Source organism: Takifugu rubripes, chromosome 3, assembly GCF_901000725.2.
Source record: "Takifugu rubripes chromosome 3, fTakRub1.2, whole genome shotgun sequence".
NCBI lineage: Eukaryota > Metazoa > Chordata > Actinopteri > Tetraodontiformes > Tetraodontidae > Takifugu > Takifugu rubripes.
The window spans coordinates 6,163,486-6,184,170 of NC_042287.1; the positions used below are offsets into that span (position 1 = coordinate 6,163,486).

General features: G+C 46.0%; 1 protein-coding gene across 5 annotated transcripts in view; it reads left to right on the forward strand.

Annotated features, from left to right (window-relative positions):
* LOC101070879 (helicase ARIP4-like) overlaps positions 1-20,685 on the forward strand; it is a 40,473-nt gene that overhangs the window by 298 nt on the left and 19,490 nt on the right. The window contains exons 2-3 of one of the 5 annotated variants that reach the window (XM_029833470.1): positions 3,324-3,414; positions 12,225-12,346. In XM_029833470.1, the coding sequence (XP_029689330.1) occupies positions 12,271-12,346 (76 nt within the window). In that variant the 5' untranslated portion in view covers positions 3,324-3,414; positions 12,225-12,270. Of the gene's footprint in view, positions 1-305; positions 456-3,323; positions 3,415-12,224; positions 12,347-18,412; positions 18,540-19,916; positions 20,211-20,685 lie in introns of those variants that run through there. The other 4 variants (XM_011621809.2, XM_003963038.3, XM_011621808.2 and 1 more) reach the window with 4 other exon arrangements.

The following is a 20,685-nucleotide window of genomic DNA, read 5'->3' on the forward strand; positions in this document are numbered from 1 at the left end:
TGCAGCCTCCTTCTGTTATGAAACAAGCGAGCACACTCCTCTGCCCCTTTTGGTTTTCTGTTAATTGCACATGCTTTGACCCCGGCGAGGATGGAGCCGGAACAAAGCTGATACATCTGCGGGGTTAAAGAGTCTCGCTCAAACGAGAGCCTCTCTCTCGCTTCCCCTCTCTCTTTTTTTTTTTGGCAGAGTTACCTAACAGTTAGGCTAGGAGGGCAAACCGAAAGCAAGTGGCTTATGTAAAGAGTTATGTAAATTGGGCCGGGTTAGGTGTTTGACACTTTCATAATCGCCACAGCGAGATCTGATCCGCTCTGCTTTCTGATCATAAAGTAGCTGGAACTTGCCAGACTGGATGAAAGACGAGTGGAGCCCAAAGGTCAAAGTCGGGGTCAGACCTCAGTCAGCAGCAAACTCGGCGCCGGGTCAGCTTGTGTTTGAGAGGTCGCGCACAGGTATGTGGAAGGAGCTCCGAGCTGTTGTTTGTGCTTGAGCTGCTTGGAATGTGGCAGCAGGCTGCAGGAGCAGTTGGGACAAAAGACAAAACCACTGGGAGAGAAGCTCCAGGCCCAGCCTCTTTAGGGTGCATACACAAACATTTGACCGGAGCACCCAGTTAAAGGCCGACATATGCTTGAAGCAACCAGGCAATAATAGAGATGCGATCCTGCTGCAGCCTGGAAAGAAAAGATCAAAGCAAAAAAACACAAAGCTGTTCCCAGCAGGGGGAGTGTCTGGATCTTTGGAGTATCTGTGAATTTAAGTCAGAGTTTGCGTGACTTGCTCTCTCCTAAGTGCTTTATGTAACTTTGGTTCTGCCACAGTAGCTATGGAAGTAGTGGATGATTATTCCGTTGCCTTATCGTGTTTTCAGAGCGCAATCAGAAGGATGTTAGATTTTATGTTCCGCGCACTCGTATCAAAGCAGTAAGGTTTGATAAGTCGTCCGAGGACAATGGCGAAGGTGATCCGGTGAAACTCTTAAAGTCAACAACGCTTTCCACCGCGACGCAGCAGGTCACTGTCTCTCTTTTATTGTGGTTAGCAATGCTAATAGCTATTCGCGTGGCCTTGAGCCGCTCTCCTCAAAGGCTGTCATGGTGGAGGGTTTATTGGCCCGAAACATCAATATTTGCCATCAGGGGTCTGGATGCAGCCTGGTTTCATCACATACTGAGAACTGATCTAGTAGACAACCATTGTTTTAGCCAATCTGGCAGGTTTTTGTTAGAAATGGGGCTTTTCAGAGCGTGCAGATACTGAAACATTGACTTAAGGGCCCTTCCAGACATACTGGTACTGATATTTCTGTTTTATTGTGATTTTCTCCGATTGAAGAGTTTTGAACTAGGAAAGCCCATCTCCTGTACAGGTAAATACAATAGATTTTAAAATGTTGTACATTGATGAATAATTATTTAGGTTTGACTGCTAGCAAAATAACTCAAATTTGAATGAGATTTACTGGAAATGTTGATAATGGGGCAAGAAACAGATGATTACATTTTAGGGATGTCCTGGATTACTATTTGGATCCATGAATGGTTTTGAAGGATTCTTTATCTTTGCGAGCTAAGGCCATTTTCAGCATATGTGTCTATAACTCCACAATATTATATATATGTGGAGTGTACATAGAATACTCCACATATAGGTCCTTCTCCCTGCCCTATTGCCCACATTGGGGTGCGCTGAGGCTGCTGCCCCCAGTGTTGGAGGAGCTGCCCTTCAGTCTGACGTACTGTGGTCTTCCTGTGAGGCCAGCAGGTGGCCAGCCATTTTATCTCCCAGTAGGGGGCCTGAAAGGTTTTTAAGGTGCCCAGTGTAGCAGAGACTGGATGGCATCGACCCAGACCACCTCCTTGTAGAAGAACAGCTTCAAGGAAGCAAAAAAAGGGGGGGATGCTGACATTGTCCTGTGTGATGACAGGCCGTGGGTGTGCTGTAGCTGGGGGGGGGCAGGGGGCTGTTTGCTAAGGCAGCTGAAGTCTGGTTGAACTGGTTTGCCCTCCCATCATCTCCCTTTGGGCGGAGCTGCTTTTCCTTTTTCTATCCCAGGCTTCCCTCTTGCTGTTTCCCAGGTTCTCCTCCAGTTTGTTTGCTCAAAGATTCCTCCGCTTCCCTTCAGTCAGAACGCTCTTACGTTCTGCTCAATCTGCATCTTTGGACGCTCTCTTTGCTGAGTGGGTCCGTAATGTTGCAGTCGTGTTGGGGGGAACAACCGTGTCCAAGCAGAGGCTGTCTGTGGGGTTCAGGCTGTGATTTCAGAGCCGTCCCTGAGGGATTCCACTGCTTCAGGGGACATTTCCTAAAGGATTTGTATTCAATACATGTGCATTTCCCCAGCGGAGGTACAAAGGGATGGTCCTAAGTATCGCGTCCCTTGCTCTGGCATACACGGCTGCTATTCTGTTTTTTTTCCCCACATAAACCCCATCATTTTGATATTCTTTCCAATTTTTGACAATCAAAAACTAAGAAACCGACATCACCAGTGGGAGGTCCATTTTTCTAACATTTCTAACAAGACTTCCCCTTTCTCCTCACTTACCCTCCATAGCACCATGTGGTTTCTTCCATTTTGAGTATGATTTTTTTTTTTTAAACCACAAAGAGGAAATCGAGTCATTATATAGAGGAGGGAAGAGTTGCTTCCTGCTATCAATACCCAACATGTCATCCAGCGGCAGAGCATTCAGGTCGGCTGTTATGGATTTCTTTCTGTGGGACTGCTGCTCAGAGCCTGGAGAAGATTGCGTGTGAAGTGCCTTTGGTTGAGTTTAGCATTTTGCAACCAAAATATGTAGATTTAAGTCTTCTGTCTCCTTCTTCTGCACCCTTGTTTGCTTTTTTTTGCCATTTTTGCCAAAGGGTCAAAGGGTTTTTGTTCCAACTCCTCTTTGGTAAAATGAGCTAAAGAGGGCAAGATGATTCCGGAACGTTCCGTCTCGGTTGTCTGTTCCTTTCTGCTGTGTCCAATCTGTTAAAGATCAGATATCAAGTGGAGCACAGCACTCAGGTGTAACCTAAGAGTAGACGAACACCCCCCGTCTTTCAGTTAAGATTTTGGATTTAAATGTTCCCAGTTAGTATTAATAATGCTACTTTTTATTTTGTTATGTAGTTTCATCACGGACGTCCTACAATCAGGACGATGATATTTGAACTAGTTCACCATTATGTCATCTGTCTTTTTACTTAACTACCCTTTATGGGCCTTTCTGACCTGAGATTGTGTCTGCGTTTGCAACAGTCCTCTCACGGTGTCCCTGTCTTCCTCCTCATCTCTTGCATCACTCCTCCCGACTGTTACCGCCGCACAGCTCAGCAGGCGGCTGAGTGCAGGAACAGCACGCTCAGAACAGCGCAGACGCGTCTGAGGGCTGGAGGGAGGAAGAAAAGTGGGCGCTCCAGGTGGGTCGCTGCCATTTCCCCCCCTCATGGTTTAGGGAGGAAGTGTTAGCTGTTGTGTAACGTCACTGTTGACAATTTTGCCGTTTGAATCGACAGTGATGGCAGTCAAGCACGCGCCTGCGGGCCCCTACCCAAATGTCAATGAAGTGTATTTGTTTACTCATTTTACAGCCCATCCGTGAAATTGACTGTGAACTATACACACACAGAGGCCTGGAGCAGGTTTGGGCCTGGCATGTCCTGCTTTTGCATGAAGATGTTCGTGCGTTATAGAAGCCAGGACAGTGAGCAAGAAAGAAAACGGTCAATAACAGCGGCGACACAAAAACCGCCATTGTTGCAATATTAGTAACGGTTCTCAGCGTTCTGCTGGACAAACTGGGACTGACATCCGTGCCAAGGAGCGACATGTGAAAAGAGGCCACCTCTCCTTTAAAGTGCTTAAATCCAGCGGTGGAGGGTTGCCGGGCGCCGCCTCTCCTCTTTTAATTTCACCTTTATTTCACCTTTAAATATCATGAGCCATGCAGATCCCCTGCTACCTGAGCTGAGTCTGTTTGTTGCACGGACGGGTGATGCACTCAGCAGCTCTTTTGGAGAAACGACGGATTCTAAGCAGTGACTTTGTTGTTCCCTGTGCAACCGAGAGATTAGAGAAGTTATCTGAGGGCACGTTTATGTAGATGAGCGTTACCGAGGGCTACGTGTGGGTTCTTAGAAGGGACTGACTGATATGATTGCCTGTTTGCCCTAAGACTGTTTTTTTTTCCTTTATTCCTTTATGTGATGGTTCCACTAAGCAGACGTCGCCTGTAGGGCCTCGTCGTGCGGAGAATATGTAATCTTTTAATGATTTAACATTGAGTTTTCAATTAAGCCTCTAACTCCAAGTCAGAACATTTTACAAATAAGCTCAACGGTGTTTGGATTTCAGGCTTAATGGCAGATGTTTCCAAGAATGGGTCATAACATGTCTTTAACTGAAGCCTTTGATTTTCTGTCTTGGAGAAGACTAACTCTGCATATTGTCTGCAGTGGGGAACTTTTCAGACGCTTTTACTGTCATCTACGGTCATAAAATATTTAATGGACGTGAGCGTTCAGACAGTTTACTCAGCACTTAGATGAAGCTCCTTTGGCAGCGGCTCCAGCCTCCAGTCTCCTCGGCTGTGATGTCACAGGCTTGGTGGAAAATTGTTCTCAGGTCTCGGTAGAGGTGATTTAGTTAAGTTTTATTCCCTGGGAGGTGTTCCGGTTCTTCCATTTCAGAACGACGGCGTTCTTTGGAAGCCCCAGTGCTGATCTAGGCCACGATTGGGTCCCGATTCTGAGCTCTGGAGGCAGTTCCTTGGAATTCGTGGCTCAGTTTTATTCTGTTGTCAGCTGTGGGACCTCCTCTAGACAGGTGTGTGTCTTCATAAATCATCATGTCTTCAATTAAGTTCACCTCAGCTGATGATATTTCAGTTTTTCTCCGATTTAATTTGCAAAAGACCATTGTAATCAGTCTACATTCACTGAATGATTAAGAAGTGTTACATTTATGTCCAGTGTTCGCATAAAAATAGCTGTTAAATCTTTTATTGTGAAAAATCTACCAATCCTCAAGGCTGTAAATGACCCAAAGTGGGAGAATTATTCATGAAAAATATTAGATCTACAGTAATATTATATTAGCTGACTTCAGTGGAAATAATCTATTCATGATGATTTGAAGAATTTCTTTCTGTGTTGGTTCACGCCCCATTCTTAGATGTTGAAAATGCCGGATAATCTTGAGAGGAGATAAGAGTTAGGGTCAGATTAATACAAGATTTGCTAATTTTTTCATATAAGAATAATCTTATCTAAAAATTAGATAAGATTAAGTGTTTTAAGACAGGTCCTTGTGTTGGGTAAAGGTCATTAAAGGCTCACCTAAAGGTTAAAATTAGACGACTACCTGTGTCACGGGCCCTCACGTGAAATACTAAGTAACTAGAAACAGCCGAGCAGCATCAGACAGATGGTGCTTTGATGGTTGATGGGTATTTTCTGACGGAGACGTCCACATGTGACCCCTTAAAGAAACTCGGTGAACCCTCTAATCCCACTCTGATTGGTTGGAGAGCAGCCAGCAGCAGCCAATTATGGGAAGTGATCCCGCCCTTTTCCTGCGTGTTGACCCACATGGACTCAGTAGGTGTTCGTGAATGACAGCCCTGTACCCACAACGCCCCAAAAGTTCTGCTGTTCTAACTGACTGTTACATTAAACAGGTTTTTTTTAAATGCAAGTACTAAGTACGAAAATAAATGATCATTTCAACGTGTATCCCGTGCTGAAATGATCTAAATAAATAAATACACAGCCCCCTGTCCTCCAGTGGTGGTTAGGGGACATTGACAGTACCGTACTTGACAAAAAGCTGCACAAGAGCTGCTCTCATCCAGCCTCTTCTGTGAAGGCCGAGGTGACAGAGCTTGGTTCATTAGCGATTTTCATTAATGTTTTTCTGCATGTCGGTGTCAGCCATACGAGGTCACGGAGTCCTCGCAGGATTACATCATTTGATGTTATTTTTCTTTCCCTGAAGTTTCCGACAGAAAGATGCAGCATTCTGTCTCCGCTTTGGCTCCAAGATTTCAGTTGGAGTGTTTTTGGTGGCTAGGTTAACGGTCTCTGAGCAAAACTGGTGTGAAGGTGGGATTAGATGCGACGCAGGTTGGGTCGGAGGGTTTACCTGTGTAAAAATATCCCAGGCAAGACGTTGATGCGGTTTGATATTGTTCTCTGATCCGGATCACAAGTATGTTCTTGGATCTGGGCCGGTGTAATCAATGCCACCTAATCCTGAGTGAACTGTATGTTCTGTAGCTATTTACAGAAGAAAGACAGAAGAAACAGGTGGTGCCTGTACACAGATGTTGGTCAACCCTCAGATGTGGCTTAAAGAATGGGTTTCATTAAATTATTCCACAATCTGAACATGTTAAAGTCTAATAGCAGTTCACACCCCCAGTTACAGGCTTCAGCATTGGTTAATTTCAGGTCATGGGAATTTTATATTTCTATTTTTATTATATTAAAAAAAATGTTTTGGGTTCTTAAACACCCCCGACCCCCCAAATCATTTAGCTCCTGCAGTGTTTGTAATGAGGCCCTTGAACACACAAGTGTGAGTGTGAGTGTGAGTGTGAGTGTGAGTGTGAGTGTGAGTGTGAGTGTGAGTGTGTGTGTGTGTGTGTGTGTGTGTGTGTGTGCGTGCGTGCGTGCGTGTCAGAGAGAGGCAGACAGACATCTGTATTTATATCTTTTATAAAACCAGTTTTGGATCTGAGGCAGATTTTATCTCTTTAGAGGGGTGTCTGAGGACTAAATAAGGATGAAGAGCAAGAGAATGCATGTCAGATCAGAGTCTGTCTGTCTGTCTATCTGTCTCTCTCTCTCTCTCTGTCTCTCTGTCTCTCTGTCTGTCTGTCTGTCTGTCTCTCTGTCTGTCTGTCCGTCCGTGTGCATCTCGGTATATGTCTTGTATAACTTTTCTAGTAAGCTTTACAGTGGCATTATTAGCCAGATATTATGTAAGGCAGCTTATGCAAGAAGCTGCCTTCTTACTGCTTCCTTATTTGTTTATTTCTCTCTCTCTTTTTCTCTCTCTCTCTCTCTCTCTCTCTCTCTCTCTCTCTCTCTCTCTCTCTCTCTCTCTCTCTCTCTGTCTCTGCCTCTCTCTCTCTCTCTAGGTAAATACATGGTGTCATGGTGCTTATATAAATGTCCTTTAAATCTAAAGCATGAAATTTCCCTGCATTTGAAACTTGTGGAAAGTTTTAATAATGTAATTATATAAAAATACATTTTTTTTTTAAATGGACTGTTTTGTGCTCATGTAGCTAAAGAGAGGCTTTGTTATTCCTGTGCTGTGCGTGCTTCTAACATGTGCACAGGTACACGGAATACTCACACATCAGCCATGTATCGTTCCTTTTGGCATATATTAATAAAGGACATGTACAGAGAGTGGACAAATGGAACCAAAGCTGCCAATTTAGCCCACAGAGATCGACAGGAAGGAAGAAAGCCGCTCTTAATGTTAATGTTAACCTCAGATATCTGCGTGTTCCTGTGTGCTGGGGGTGGATTCCACATGTATGTTGTGACAGCATGCTGGTACAAGCTGTTGTCCCATTTCTTTACCCAGCAAAATTGAGGTTATCTTCCCCCTCCTCTTCCCGTAATGTTTTTTTTAGGACAACAGGCAGACCAGACCTCTCCCCTCCCCCCTGCTCATATACCACCACCCACCCACCCACTCTTTGCTCCCACATGTCCTCCTGTCTGTTAATGTCCCCATCATCCTCCATGCCTCTCTAATTTCTTTTTCTCGCCCCTTCGTGCTCCTAATGTTGCGCCCCCATCGCCACCCGGGCCCCGCCCATCCTCGCTGACTTGCTATGGCTCCTTGCGCCGCCGGCTGCGGCCCAAACTGAATGCTGCTCTTCTTAATGCATTGTTGGCTGAGTCAGACAGGCAGGGTGGGAACACATGCTGTGAGCTTATGTAAGGTAAGATGTTTGGGGTAGGTTGGGGGGGCGTCACACGAGAGAGGACCCTCCTTTTATTCAGGAGATTGACTGTTTAAGGACGAGGTTTTACCATATATAGCGACCTCTTTTTGTGCACGCTGGATCTGCAAAATTACAGGTGAACCCAGTGTAGGTATGTTGGGTGACGTCATGATGGTTGCAGGTGATGGGGTGTAGTATAACTAAGACCAAATGGCCTTTTTTCCTGCCTTCTGAACTGTAATAGAGTCCGTATGTGTTGTTTATATGTTAATTTAGCCCCTTTGTGTTTTCAGATGATTATTTTGGTAGATTCTCATTAAAGTGTTGCTTTTTGCTTTGATGGTTGTTCAAATTAGCCGAATGTGCTAAAGGAAGGGTCGGGAGGTAGCGGTCTTCCATCGAGCGGTGCGGTTTGGAGCTGTCCACCTTCTGATTTAAACTTTTTATCAAAAGTTTACATGCATACCGAACTAACCAGTCTGCCCCAGGCCTCCAAACAAATGTGCCCCAAGTGACCCAGCCTCTGCCGAAGCCAGTGTTCACAGAGGTAGAAATATAAAGGTGACAGCAAACATGTGGGTTGAGGATCACTGGCATTGCCAAACCCTCATTGTCCCTCCACTGACTGCTGACATCAAAGTTTCTCCAGTCGCTCCTGCGTGCGCACGGATGAGTTTAATTATTTACAGCCCTGGTTGAACCAAGGAACCAACATAAAGGCAGGGCTGGTACCACTAAACGAGACAGGATCAATCGTAAAACCTTCCCCGGTTGACTGCATTAATGATGGAGTGGATGCCTTGTGAAGACTGAAGTGTTTATTCCTCCCTAAACTGTTTAATCTTGGATCGGTCAAGGCTGGTGCTGAAGGGCAGGGGGGATTCCGGCACACCAACGCCCAGCAGCGTTTATCGGGAGGAAAGCCTCAGAAGAACCACAAAGAGAGCATTTTCAGTCATGCTGAGCAGTAAAAAGAGGCCGTATTTTAAAGCACTTAAATGATCTTCGGACATCCTCGACAGGATGAAATAACTCTGGGTTATCGCCGACCTGATGCGTTAGATTGCATTATGCTGTATTCATCCAGGGACATAAAGAGTAAAGTATGGAAAACCCCTGAGAAGAACATGTGTTGGAGCCTTGCAACATGCATTTAAACTAAACTTATGTAACTGTACTTTTACAGACTGAATGGCCAACAGAAACAGCAGTTTGGGCTCCTTTTCCACAATATGCGTACAATTCTGTAAAGCTCCAGGGCAAAGAAACAAGCAGAAAAGTTATTATCGGTGGGTTTTGTTTTACATGCGACTTCAATTTTTGGATGGTATAAACAAGCTGCATGTGTCTGTGGGGGATGCTGTGACCTAGTTTTGCCTCCGTGCAGTGGGTCAGGTTGCTTTTAGGGAGATTTTTGTATGATTTGAATGTGTCCTGGCATTCGCCGTTGACAAACATAACGTATATTATCTAATAATGTCAATTGCATTTTTGGGACTTGCACTTGATGCACCACATACGTAGGAAAGTGCCTCAGTAAGCCCAGGTTGCCAGGACCGTCATGTTATTTAAGTGACACCGATGCACTGACCTTATGTACCCCCCCCCCCCCACCCCCCGCAGCACCAGCTGGTCTCAGGGTGTCACACTTCCTGGGTGACTCGTTTTAAACTCTTCCACAGCAAGATTAGCTTTCTAAACTGCGCGGAACTTAAAGAAACATTACACCGGCGAGGTTGTTTAGGTGGCTCAGTGTTCCAGCATGTAATATAGTAAGAGAGGGGAGCGGGGGGGGGGGGGTAATTAATAATTGATCGGCATGATGTTTTGTATAACTTTCTGCGCTGATGCGGATATTTTCTTGCTATACTAGCTCAGGGTTACATATTTGATTCAAAGAAGGACGCCACTGTTGAACGAACAGTCTTGAATGTCGTTGTTCTTTGCGAGACAAAATTTTTAATCGTTTATTTCCACTGTCTTATGTGTCTAGAATACATGGGTTGGGATTAAGTTAGCCTGGCATTTAGTATGCTATAAGATGAGCAATATGGGTTCTGCGATGATGCTGGACGAGGAAGAGGACTGCCTGTTCTGGAAGAGCGGCGGGGCTCGAGATGTCTGCTGAAAGCCCAGATGCACTTCACTGGAAAGGGAAAATTAGGTTTAAAAGAGGTTCCAGAAATCGGAACATTCAAGAGCATTCAAGATCTGCAATCAGTACATGTGGAAACCGTGTCGCCTGCAGTTATAGAACCACAAACATGTCTTTCGCGGGACGTATGCCCTACCCAAACCACAACTCACATCCTGTCAGCTAGCTGCTTTTTTTTTTAGCAGCCTGTGGTTGGAAACATTGGATGTGCACTGCTGCAGCGGCGTTTGTCGCTGCGCGGTCAGAGGGCTCCGCAATCCTCCAGATGATTTTAAGGGGGCTTTACAGGAAGCGTGCAGTTTTATTCCCTTTCCCCCGAGCATTAGTGGAATAAAATGACAGGATGATGAATTGGCTCTAAAACAAAGCTGTAATCCTTTTAGTTGAACTTCGGTGCCCAAGCAGCCAGGTGCTTGGTTACCTGGTTTTACCGCACAGTTAATAAAGTCTAGCTTAGTTGGATTTAGGAGGGATGGGTCTGCCCTTTTGAGCCAACAGCTCCACCCCCCCCCGAGGCTACCTGTTGTGTAATCTGCCTCATAATGTTATGCAAGGTGAATTGGCAGGTGGTCAAACCTTTGTGTGGATCTGTGATTAGGTCATGTTACCGTCCTAAACACACACAGAAACCCACAACTGTCCCACAGGACTGTCTCCAAATAAGTATTCCAACCTTGTCAATTTAGCATGGCAAGCTTGGCGTACTGGAAGACTGAAGTCCGAACTGGGAATCCCTGCAGTCTGTGCTGTTTCTCTGTATCACCACTAGTGTGGACATTTGTCCTCTATGTAGATCAGTGCAAGCAAAGAGATACTGCTGGATTTACTAATGCAAAGTCAGCAGATAGGATTTTTAGGCCATGTTTATACCCATATATTCTGACTTAAACAGTTCAACATCTGACACAAGGATCGGCCTCTAGGTGGTGAAATGAGTAGCTGTTTTAAACTGTCAATACTTCCTGTTTTAATTCTGCCAAGGAGGTTATGTAATGGTGGTCATTCATCTGCATGTCTGTCTCAAAAATTCTGAATTGATTTTAATGTCTAGAATGTCTAGAAAGCCAAGCGGCTTTGACCATTCCTTTGGCACGGAACCCCCCCCCTTAATTGGAAGAAACCTTCAGCAGGATCAGACGCATGTGGAGAGACTCACCTGCTGATGACCTGCTGGACAGAAAAGGAAGAGAAGGGGGAGGACAGAGGACAGAATAGACATAAGTCATGCAAATACATTAATTTTAATAAGCTCTTGATACGGTCAGAGATCAACAGGTCAGTGGATGGCTATGAGGTCAGCGATTCCTCCATTATGTAACCTTATGTTATTTAACTTGTGATGCTTCATGCTTATCTACTATCTGCTGCTTGATTTGTCCCACTCGGATGCAGAGGAAAGCCTGTCACCTATGCAAGTGACAATTCCTTAAAAGCACTGTAGAGACTCATAGGAGCTCTTCGGCACTCTCATCCTGCACCTGTTTGTGCCACACGACCCCCCCGTCCATCTGCTCTGTTGCTCAGACTTTTGGCTGAGGGTCTTTCTGTCCCACCCCCTCATTAAGACCCTTGTGTTTCCCCTTTTATGGGCTTTTGGATGTGATAAAAGGGATAATTCCCTCCTTATCTCTCAGCAGAGAGGTTGGTGAAGGTTCTCAGGTCTTAACAGAATTGAACCCAATAAATCAGGAGGAAATGAGGGCTTAGTTGAACCCATAAACCAGCAGCAAAGCCTCCACCATCCCCCTGTGGTGCCATTCTAGCGTCCGTTAGCTAATGTATTTCAACCCAGCTTCCATTCAGCGTAGGCAGGGCAGTTTTGGCTAGCTGCTAACGCATTCACATTCATCGTTGAATGTGTTGGGGGGGATTTACTTCCTGTGATAAGTGTGCATTCATGGTCCTCTCTTTTTTTTCAGCAGAAATGGCATCTGCTTTTTATTCAGCCTCCCCCGGAAGATCTCCACTCTCTTCTCTGATTCTGTGTTTTGCCCCCATCTTTTTGCCTCTGAAAAATGTCCAGACAGATGGCAAAAGTTGACAGTAAAGATGTTGCACTGTGTGGGCTCCTTCATCCGATCACCTGCGGCCTCTGTTCTCCCCCTCAGGTGTGCGACGGGGCCATGCCAACGTAGCGCCGGCGTGCCGGTCAGGATGTCGGGAGTGGAGCAGGAGATGACGGAAGCGGGAGGGATCTACGACAGCGGTGGGGATGAAGAGGCGACATCTGGTGCGTCAAATGGTGGCACTTTAATCACCCCTGACTGTGGCAGCATCGAGGTAAAGCTGTCAGAGATTCTGAACGATGGCGTAGCTGTCACCACGTCTCCAGCATTCAAACTTTTACTTTATGTGCGGGGATTCACCTTATTTTCTCAGTCTTTGGACAGTAATACGGATGATGGTGTCTCAAGTTTTAGGGCAATCGCAGCTTCTTAATTTAACAAGCTTTTTGAAGCATGACCCTTGGATATTCTTCTGCCTGGAATTCCCACTTTTAGGTGTTTTTTAGTATCCGATCACACTCCAGCAGTACATTGTCCCATCCCATATAATCATATCACATCGTGGTAAAAAAAAAAACCACTTCATTTGATAATTATTAACATGTTTTTTCATTTTTCTTGAGCACTACATCCCTTTTGGGGTCAAGGGGAGGGTGCTGGAGCCTATCCTATCTACATGTTGGTGAAGCCAGGGTACACCCCTGAACCCGAGAACCCTCCACTTCTCAGCCCTGTCCCCTACAGCCTGAGCTACCCCCTCCCCCCATTTTTAATTTGTGTTGCTTAAAATGCAAAGGCATTTTTCCCCCTTTATGCAGAATATAGTTACCGGTATGCTAATTCCAAAATGCTGCCAAATGAAGCCGAAGTAGCTTCTTCCAAGAGAAATCCTGCACGATGCCTGGCATCATTCTAAAACAGACACATGTGGATATGTACAGCTTCTATTTCCTCGGCTGTCTGTAGAATTACAGTAATGCTGCCTGGAAAAGCAAACGATGAAGTGGCGCCATTGTCCATATGTGAGGCCAGACAGCTATCAAGATCAGCCCGGGGCCGGCTCTTCTTTCAAAGGAAGCCAACTCTCCTCCTCATTTCTTCTGCTGCCAGCACACGTTGCATAACCCAGTGAATCATCTATTAGTTCTGTTCGCTGCCAAGTTCTCTTTTGGCGCGGCAGGGCGTCATATATCCCTGGCAGAACGTCTGCGTGTAGGAGGCAAGGTTTGAGTTTTGGTTGAATAACTTCTGTGGCGTCGCTCTTCACCGCGACCGTGTTGTGAGAACAGGGCGAAAGTTTTTATGCTGTTGGCAAGAGGGGCGGTTTGATATGTCGAATCTAAACGATACAAGCCGAATTTTGAATGATGGGATGAAAGAATTTTCAGGCCGCACCCGGTAGATAACGTCATACTGTCTGAATGTGACTTGCACAGTTTGCCAATAAATATGAGGTAAAACATGTAAAGTAGAGCTTAAATACGTCAATTTAAAAAAAAGTCTTATCTTTCATTTAAGGGATTTCACAAAAAAAATGTAGCCTGAATCTCTATTTTTAAAAGTTTCCAGCTGTTTTTCAGAGTCGACGCGGTCATCAAACACCTTTGGTTGGGCTAAAAATAGTCTGATTCTAAAACTGGGCAGACCTTTTACACAACAAATGCCATCTAGAATTACAAGAAACGCCTGAAATAAGATCGTCATCTTATTTTCTTTCATCATAAGATCCCATTTTTATTAAGTTTCAATTTAAATCTTTTGTAATACGTGCTAAACCAAGACGCTTCATGTGCTGGTGTCACGTGCGCTGTTTTTCAGCCACCTGAGTCATGATTGAATAACTGTCATATATAAGATGCTGCGACATTTGTTCCCTGGCTCCTGAACCAGTGATCAACACACAAGAGCGCTCTCGGTTCTGGTGTAAAAATTACGTGAACATCTCTCAAGGTGTAAGGGGGATGCTAAAGCTCCTGTTGCCACGAAACTGGATGAAACATTTCCATGAATAGAAATTGAGACGAAATTGCTGGTAATTTAGGCAAACCCAGCATGTCGAGGCCAGCTTTGATTCAAATCCCTCCTTAACGCTTTGGATCTGTGCTGTCTTATACCGGATGTGGCCGAAACACCCACTTTAGCCCCTTTGGCGTCAAAATTAGTGTGCGATTAGTTTGTGATTAGTGTGTGCACGTGGCTTTTTAAAAACATGGGTAATCTAATAACAGGTGACTGACTCCATTCCCACGGCCATTAGACCTGGAGTTTGTTCTTCTGGTGTATCGCTACAGGTGCATGGAAGTTAGCAGGAGCGTTGCCGTTCAATGCAAACAAACTCAGACTCAACAATGGTCGAACGCTGCTTGAACAGGGACGGAAGAGGCTTTTGGCCAAGATGGCTTTTTACGGTGGCGTGTTGTCATCACCGGATGAGGGTCAGAAATTAGGGTGTATTGCAGGGTCATTTGACCTGAGAGTGTATGCTGATTACACTCCTTCCTGCTAACTAAAAAAGCAAGATGTTGGCAGGTTTAAGCAGGTTTTTTGTCCAATGGGGAAGTCTAATTGAGTCTGTACCCCTGTGGTCAATGTTTGAGAGGCAGGAATACACCCGTCTATATCAGGGCACCATTCGCTCACAAATGAATCAATGTAAATATTAACATTAAAGCGCTGCAAACAAAATGCATTGGAAAAAAAACATGAGCACACGTATCCTAAAAAAAAAGGAAACCCTTGTGGGAGTGAGGGAGAAAATGGACACAGTGGTGGAGGGCTATTTGTCACATAATGATGAATAGACTTGGGGGGACCATTTTCCTAAAATAACTGTGTGTGTGTGTGTGTGTGTGTGTGTGTGTGTGTGTGTGTGTGTGTGAGTAAGAGAGAGAACAGATTGAGGAGTGTTTATGTTCTCCATTGCTGTTGGCATTCTGCATCTCAGATGAGTCTGTTGTGAGGTTTAGTCATATCTTTCATAACACATACACACACACACACACACACACACAGACACACACCAGAGAGCAGGAGAGTAATAGCCTGTTAGTTAGCCCGTTGCTCCCCAGCCCATGCGTAGGTGTTGGTAAAAAGAGAACACGTTCACACTCTCAAGTTCAAACCGAAGAAAAACAAGTAAACGTGTTTCCTCCCACGACCGCGGGAGACACCTGCTGCTTTAATCCGTCTGGGAAAGCATCTCGCTCTGCATATAAGGCAAAACTGTATTTTTCCCATCCAAGTCGGAACATCTTGAAATGAAGGAGTGCAGCGAACGCTGTCTTTGAGGTCGAACATACTCCAGAACCTTCCAGAATAAAGAGGAGGTCCGTCTCCATGCATGCTGGAGCCCAGCAGTGTCGCGGTGGGGGCCTTTTAGTACGCAACACTGTTTGTCTGGGAAGGAATTAACACGAGTGTGCGTTGGTAGAACTGAGAGACACGAAAGAGTTGCTGTCTTCAGAATAATTTCTATAGAAAAGCTGACCTGGAGAGCGTTTTAATGGAAGAAATCTACACTATTCTATAAGAAATAAGATTTAATTGAGAAATTAAGACATAATTAACTTGGGCAGAGCATCAAAAGGACTACTTTCATACCAAACTTGTGTGTGTTCTTGTACATGCTGTGTAGTGAGGACCCCAATTAGCATTTAGCATTTCATCTAAGTGAGGCCATTTTAGGGACGTGACCACAACTTACCTGGTTACTTAACAACTTGAGATGTGTGTTTGAGGGTTGTTTTGGTGTTTGGGATCGGAAGAGGTTGAGGTTAAGGGTGGAGGTTGGGGTCAGGGACTCGGCTGTGATGCAGTTTTGACCCCTCACACATGCAGCTTCGCCTCTCAGAAGAAATCTCTTTAGATTTGAATTTGGTCAGATTTCTAATGTTTCCTATACGTGCTTCCATAATAGGTGAGTAGTCACGGTTTTCCTTTCACCCTCTCTGCTGAAAACCAACCAGCTTTACAACCTAACGCGTCGGCACTTCCAGTCCGGTAAACTGGGCTGCGAGCGCCTGGGCGATTGGAATGCTGTCAAACATAAACTCGTAGCCTTGTGAAACCTTTTTTTGCTCCATCAGTTACGGAGCTAAAATGTGCTGCGACTTGGTGGCAAAAGGTCCTATTTTTCCCCCAATCTTCATTATTTTCATTCTTCTCAGACAACTATGGATGTATAGAACCACATGCAGCAACCACTGAGGTCAGCTTCCGGCAACGTCAACCAGACAAATGAGGATTTTTTATCTTTTTTCCCCATTATCTGCCCACAGCAGATGTCCAGTACTCGTTTCAGCTGAGCTCTCTCAGGCGTTAATGACTACATTTCCAGAGTGAAGACCCTTTTTCTTCGGCATGTGGCGGTTGAATCCCACCAAATTCAGTTTCTTAGACGTAGTCCAATTTTGTAGTTGCACATTATTGTTGTTGATGTGGGCTTTGAGACAATATGGCACAATTGGACATTGAATTATCCGAGTTTCTATTTTTTTAAAAATACGTTTCATTTGTTGATGTTGTGCAAACGACACTTGCGAGCCTGAGGATGTGTCGGTGTTTGCTGACACAGGCCGCTCGTGTTTTCAACAGCAATTGTTCTCTTTTATAACAATCTTGTCATTCTCGACATGCCGTTGTGTCTTCTGGCTCATCTGCCTCTCAAATAGGCATTTTGCATTCAAATGAGGCTCAAATGTATCTTATTTTGTGGCAGCAATGGCTTTAATTAAGGCAGTGTGCAAAAATCAAATATTCTCTCTCATTGGTCAATCGAGGTTATGTAAACAGTGAAATGTGAGCCGTCCTTCCTGACAAGGAGAGGCGTGGTCGGCCCTCAGAACTGTGGCAGTGTGGCAAAGGTGAATGTGTGTCTGCCGAGCCGGCCTGGCAGCCCTGCTGTCACCGCCTCCTCCCCTCTCCTCCCCTCTCCTCCCCCATCTCTTCCTGCTGGCCCTCCTCCCCTTCAAGCGCTGCAGCAATGTGGGTTAGTGTGTACAGCCATGTGAGGCGGTGCTTTCACCTTCCCCTCCGCAGCGGTGCGCGCATGTGCATATGTAGAAGCCCAGACCGCATGGTCAGTGGGTTCACGGTATAGTTGTGAAACAATTCCCCCCCTTTTATTGTCCTTCAGTGTGTTTACACAGAGTGAGCTAAGAGTTAGCGCTGTAACTATTCTCGTCCTCTGGTTCCAGCTTTAGTGCTTCCTGTGCCGTGTTTCTTTGGTTGACTCTTCTTATCTGTGTGGTTTTAAGTTTGGATCAAAGCCAATGTGGTCAAATATGGCCTTTCTGTCTTAGCTTAGCTTCTGTCCTGCAATAGCGCTATATTATTTGGGGGTCTTGCCTTGGGTAGATAACCCAGATTTCTCTTGAAAAATCCTCAGAAATGCCGGTTTTCCACATCTGTGTGTCTGTAATCCACAGCCTTGGTGTTTATGATGTGCTAATTGGTGGTTACGAAGTGTAATACCATCCTGGAGTTTTGAGAAGTTTGCACTAACCAGCGAGTGCAGCTGACCAGTTCATGTGCGACGGGCAAAATGGGAAACTTAAATATGGAAATCAATGGCTTGAGTCTAGAATTAACTGGGAATCCTGTGGTTAAACACCAGTGTTACAACGCCCAATCCAGCTGTGTACTTTAAGATTTTAAGCAGTTTCATAACCTCAACATCATTTTATTTTTTTATTTTTTTTGCGTAATTTGCAGCCTTGCAATAAATGCCAAAGGCCACAAGTGAACCACTAATTCTTTAAAATGCGCAGCAGAGTTTTGGAGGACCATAAACCTGAAGGTCCCATTTTCTAGACTTCCTAATTTCAGGTTTTGTATTGGTCGTGTTGCGTTGTACTCCTGCTAATCGCACTTTTATGAGGCCAAAGTGGTGCGTGGATGTTCTGAAAGCAGTAATTTTGTGTAATTATTTCCTCCCGCTCTCTCTTCTGCCATCCCTCACCTCCTCTATACCTTCTCTCCCGGCTGAACTCCTTTACCCCTGTTACCTAAAGGCAGCTTCCTCTGAGGGGGTGTGGCCTGCTGACATCACTAGCCAGTCCTCTGGGGGGAGGGGTGAAAAGAAGGAGGAAGAGCCTGCGAGGGGGGAAGGGAGGGAGTTTCAATGCGCGGCAGGCCGGGGCAGCTTTTCAGCGACTCATTGTTTTGTAATTGTCCCAATGGCCTTCTGTCCTCAGTAGAGCTCCGGTGGAGCAGCGACTTGAGACTAGAGCGAGGCTTTCAGAGCTTCACAGGCGGTTTGACACACTGATGTTCATACGGGGCCGTCGGGGTGGAAGTGTGAAGGCAGGACCACACAGGCAGCTGGAGCACGTTTGTCAGGGACAGTTCAGAGGAAGCATGGATTGCTCACCAGAGTAGAAGACAAACCCCCCCCAAACTTTAAACCACATGACATGGGTGAGTAGCTGTGACTGCTTTTGTGCACCTCAGACTTTGGCGTTTGGATTTGAATTCTGTCTTTTTCCTCTTTTCCTGCATCTGTTTAATCTGCCTTCACCTCAGTGTGGAGGCATGGGGGGAGGGGGGGGGTTATCACACTGACCTAGATGTGGAGCCATGCCAAGGCTGCAGCTGGGCCACTTGGGCGCCGCTCCGAGCTTTCATAAGAAAAGTTATGAAATGAATGCAAGGGCTGTCCTGAATTACCCCCCCCCAAAAAAAAACTTCTTCAAAACTATTCTGTTTCTGTCACCTTCTCCCAAAATTGCACCACTTTTACCCAACAAAATGTAAGAACTCTGCTTCTTAAAGTTAAAGGATAAGCACGTTAACCTCCTGGAACAGAGAACGGTGAATGAATTTAAGGCGCTACAGTCGTCTTTCCTTTGGTATCAGCCTTCCATTATCAAAGTTGTGACTCTTTTGGAATCAGCATTTTGTTCTTTTTTTGAACGAAGCGCCTATGAGACGTCACATTACCAAATGTGTGTCACATAACCAGTCTGAGGTTAAGCTTTCACATGCTGCTGTCGCAGGAGCCGGGCCCCTGATTCACTTAGACGCATTACTGGAAAAACTTGTTGGATGTTGGATTCAGACAGAGGGCAAAAATCATGAACGGAGTATAATTGTTTTGTTATTTACAAAATTCCTTGTGTGGTGGAGGTAAAAGTCACCATGGTGCTGCGGTGACTCTCCTCAGCTCCCATGACGGGGCTGCGATATGACGCCATTGTGTTTCTGTGTAAATAAAGGATGCCGTGATTGGGGAAGGGGGTAACGTATAATCTTCTGGGAAGATAACATGTATTTTATTATGCTTGTGTAATACACTGTTGTTGTTGTTAAAAATTGGGCTTTTTGTTCTTCTTTTTTTAATCATTGCTAATTGCAATTAAATCTGTCCAACCTGGTCAGAAATGAAGGGGATCCCCTACATGTTAACAGCAATAACAGTGGGACAGAATAAAAAGCAGCACGATAAGATGCACGTCGCATCTCATTTTCATAACATCAGAAATGAAAATGAATTATTTTAAAAGAAGGCTGCATGGAGGTGTGCCTCGGACGATCTGGGAGTTTGGGTGAGGCTAATTTTGAGACGTCTCTTCACGTAATAGTTTGGAACAAGCTCATAAACAGCGTGTGGGTGGCTGCTCCTATGCGTGCTATGTAGATCTGTCTGTTGTGGAGGAACGGGGGGGGGTTGGATTTGGAAGGACGAGGAGGGGGAGGGATGCGCGCGCAACAGCGCGGCCGTGCGAGACCCCCCTCGGACGGGCCCCGCCTCCAGCGTGAAGGGTTATGTAAGTTTTCGAGCTGCCAACCCTCCAGCCCTGCCGCCTCTGCCTCACAATCGCGCTGCTGCGACCCGGAGAAGAACACGGCCAACAGTCAGGGAGGCAGTCAGTCACTGAGGCGCTAGATTAGAGAGCAAACCGGCCGCACAACGGACGCAGAAAACCGGGAGAAGTCCAGCGGCAAGAGTCGGCATCGGCCAGAGTTTGGACAGGCAGGTCGGGAGGCAGATTCCCAGGGTGAGAAGAGGAAGGTGGGAAGCAGAGAAGAGCGGCTCTTCGCTTCAGCCAACAAGCATGCTGCTGCTGGACGAGACCCAGTCCTTCACAGGTCGGTGACACCAGCCCCCTGACCCCCGAGGGTCGGGCGGAATTGAGCAGGTGGGAGAGGACGTGGGGGTGGGGGAGACGGGGGCGCTGTGAGAGAAAGTTAAGAACCTGGCTAAAGGCAGACGGAAATGAAGCTCTCGCTGAGGGGTTTGTGTCAGGCGGGGGGCGTCGGGAGGCGGGCGGTGCAGCGCAGGCTGGTGGAGTCTGCTGAAGTTACTTAACAGCGTTGTGTAACACCGCGTCTATACCTTCCGATAAATTCGCTCAGTTTCTGCTTGTTCCTCTCCCCCACCGCGACCCCCGCCTCTCCCATCCTCCCTCCCCCCAGCCTCACCCACCCAAACGCGTTCCGTTCGGCCCGCTCTCCCCCACCCCAACCCCCTTCTCGGTTCTCCCCGTCCCCCCCGTCCCGTCCTCCATATTTTTCGCCGGCTCTCCTCCGCGTGCCCGGTCGCCTCGCTCCCGTGTTGTTGTCG